This window comes from Alligator sinensis, unplaced genomic scaffold (genome assembly GCF_000455745.1).
Source record: "Alligator sinensis unplaced genomic scaffold, ASM45574v1 scaffold134_1, whole genome shotgun sequence".
In the NCBI taxonomy this organism is placed as follows: Eukaryota; Metazoa; Chordata; order Crocodylia; family Alligatoridae; genus Alligator; species Alligator sinensis.
The window spans coordinates 2,365,170-2,368,475 of record NW_005841920.1 but is presented as its reverse complement, the minus strand read 5'-3'; the positions used below and the strand labels follow the sequence as shown (position 1 = coordinate 2,368,475).

The 3,306-nt window shown below is 47.9% G+C and overlaps 1 protein-coding gene across 1 annotated transcript in view; it reads right to left on the bottom strand.

Annotated features, from left to right (window-relative positions):
- Positions 1 to 2,926, bottom strand: part of FIP1L1 (factor interacting with PAPOLA and CPSF1) — an 82,232-nt gene extending 79,306 nt beyond the window's left edge. The window contains exon 1 of the mRNA XM_025198345.1: positions 2,909 to 2,926. Coding sequence (XP_025054130.1) covers positions 2,909 to 2,926 — 18 coding nt within the window. The remainder of the gene's footprint in view (positions 1 to 2,908) is intronic.
- Between the last annotated feature and the right edge of the window lie 380 nt (positions 2,927 to 3,306).

The following is a 3,306-nucleotide window of genomic DNA, read 5'->3' as shown; positions in this document are numbered from 1 at the left end:
TGGGAGCCCCCGCCCCGGTTCAAGGCGGGAGAGAGCCTGCGGGCGCCCCGGGCCCAGCTCACACGGGGCTGAAGCCGCCAGTAACGGGCGGGCGGGCACCAGGAAGGGAAGCTAGAGCCCGGCTGCCTCCAGCGCTGGGCTGGGGAGCGCTGCCCCCAGGCCCTTCCCCCTTGCTCCGCGTTCATTTCCTTTTCAACAACCGCACCTTCTCCTTTGCTGCCCCCCCGCCCTTGTCCCTCCTGCTCCCCACATCCCCCTGCCCAGTTTCTTCTCCGCTCTCCGAACCAGGAGTGGGGTTATCCTCCAGCCTCTGTTCTTTGGAAAAGCATTGAGGAGTTAGCAGCTGTTTTTGTTGGTGGAAGTCCTTCCTTTCATGTCTAAGTAGGGTAGGAAAGCAGTGGCCATCTTGAGTGGCACTATAACAGGAGTTTCAACTGCTTTTGTACCAGGACTTGTTTGTAAACATCAATGGCCAGTCCTGGCCTAGTGCCCCCCACTCCTAGGCATCAGCCCCCCGTTGTGTGGGGCAGCCCCAAGCTCTGCCAGCCTGCAAGGGAAAAGCTGCGGTTTCCCATGGTTTTCTCCTTTAAGGGAGAATCCATTTTTAAAGGTCGTTCACATCCCTTTCATACATTCTCACGACCCACTTTTGGGTTGCAAAATGCTGCACTATAAAGTTGTAAGGGTCGGCAACTATAGAAAAAGTTTGCTTTGCTTGTAAGTACAAGCAAAATGGCAGTGGAGGTTTTTGCCATCTGGAACCCCAGCAAACACTGAAATGGAAGCTGTCACCCATCAAGCTCACTGCAGTGTGGGAGCTCGTTCTATGAATCACCTGCAGAATCAACCTCATTTTAAAGCTTCATAGTTGGCACATCTGTAGTCTTGAATACATTTTGCCTTGTCTGACAAAAAATCCTGCAGTGAGTCTAGATTGTACATTTTTGTTAATGAGCTAACCACGCACTGGAACTAGATCATTTTCACAGCAAGTAGTAATTCCATTTTAGTATGCAGTCAAAATGAGGAAAGGTGATTTTGTGCTTCAAAATACTGAGGCTGTGATTTCCCATACAATAAGAACATACACATTTTAAGTACTTTAAACTGAGGGTCAGGGGATTTTTTTTCCCCTCCACCCTGTTTTTACTTGGTACATTTGACCATACTTTGACTATCAGTGCTTCAGGTGAGAGAAATTCACTTGTGCAGTGTGCCTTAGAATTGGGCATTTAGTGCACACATTCAATCACTGTTTCCCCTGTGTAGTCAGTCAGTTAGGTGTTTTTATTTTTTTGGTCTGTGTGGACTTTCAAACAGGGACAGGTGAAAAACACATCAGCTTAAGTATGTTTTAGTTATGGTAACCTTACAAATCCTGAGGGAATTCAAAGGTAAACTGGGGATATGAAACTAGAAATATACAAATTAAAAAAATAAGATTTTAATTTTACAGTAAGCCTGTAAGTTGGACATGCAATGCAGTTTCATCAGGGTGATGTACATTGTTTTTGTGCACACATGTAAGTTGCACCAGCATCCAGGAAAGGTAGGCAAGTAGCTATCCCTAAGAAGCTTGCTTGCAGTGGGTGCTATTACACTATTTCCTCACCAGGCAACTGGAAAGCTTGCTTGCCTATAGCAAGTAGCTTCCCTAGAATGGAAGACAGGCACCAATGTAACAAAACTATATTTTTACTACAATTTTTTTCTGAAGTGTGTCCTGGATTTGATATCTTCCATGTTGCAGGGGTTTAGGTTGTAGCCGTGCTGGTCTAAGGACATAGGCAGACAAGGTTCCTTGGGTGAATTTGATATCTTTTATTAGACCAACCCAAATAGTTGGAGAATATTTATTAAGCAAGCTTTTGGGCACTGACACTGGTGTAGGGCAGGAACTAGTAATGTTTTACAAGCCACAAGCTGGAACAACCCAGTTTCAGTCCAATGTAGTTTAGGTGGCTTTGGCAGTGTGTCAAAGGTGCGGGGCTTTTCCCTGTACTAGGGCCAAGCAGCTGGGAGCTGTGCCCATACTGCCACCACTTCTCCCAACACCCGCTCCCCCACTGCACTGGAGGCACAGCTGGAAGTTGCCTGGTCTTGGCATGGCTCCCCATTGGCTGGGAGTGGAACCCATGCCATGCCACAGCTGGGGACTGGGGGAACTAGGGAAAATGGTGCGAGTACAGCTCTCAGCTGCTTGGCCTCTGTGCTGGGAACAAGTAAAGTGCTCCAGCTCCACAGACTGTGTCAGCAACCTCAGACTTAATTTATTTCAGGCTTTTGTAGAAACTTTGCTTACAACTAAGCCAAATAATTTTTAGTCAACTGCAGATTTTGCCATCTCACTGTTTAAACACTTTTTCAGATTTCTATAAATGCATTCAACTTGATTCCTGGTCTGGAACAAATGATTTGAAGCCAATAAGCAACTCTAGAACTGATGGCAAAAAAAGCAGCCCGAGTAACATTATTTTTGCAAACTCCTAACTACTGCATGAGAATAAGCCAGTGGCAATGTGTGGGGGGTGCTCGTGCACCCCCCGAGTGCTGGTGCGCCTCCTGACCGGCCACGCTCCCTGCTTAGGTGATGGGCAGGGGGCAGGTGGGAGCACCAATGCCCCGCCTGCAAGCGCTGGCCATGGCTGCTTTCGGGACCAGTGCAGCCACTCACTGGTTGGTAAGTTTTGCTGCAGTGAGGACCCCCTCCCCACCCTCCTGGTTGCCTACTGGTCACTGAGGAGGCATGTGCCCCCCTGACTAAGGTGGCACCAGTCACCCGTGGAATAAGCCATTTTGCAGAGCCTGAACTTTGCAAGAGGTGTTCTTTATAGCTGGGAACTCAGCTACTATAGATGTATCATTCCCATCCTTAAAACAAAAAGAAACAGATTTTTTTACACTTTACCCTGTGAACCACATACATGTTGATTGGTGTTAGTGCTACCGTGGAGTCTGGAGCAGTCGTACCATTAGTCTAGAAACCTCTGGCTGTCCCCCAGAGGTGGTGGTGGTGGTGGTGTTGGTGTTGTTGCTGTTGTGTGTCTCGGGCCAAATTAGCCAAATCAGTTCTGAATCCAGTAGCTCCACAGGCAGCATATCAACAAATCAGTTCTGAATTCTGTTGCCTGAGAAGAACTCAATTGTTGAAGTCTGCATAGTACTACCACTGGCAAGTAACCTCGTTCCCACTCTTCAGCCTGGGGCTTCAGATACTCCCAAATCCATGGCAAGCATCCTATGCATTAGGGCCCAAGCCTGGATATCTTGGACCTGGGATGCCCCTGAGTCCTGCTTGCCCTTAGT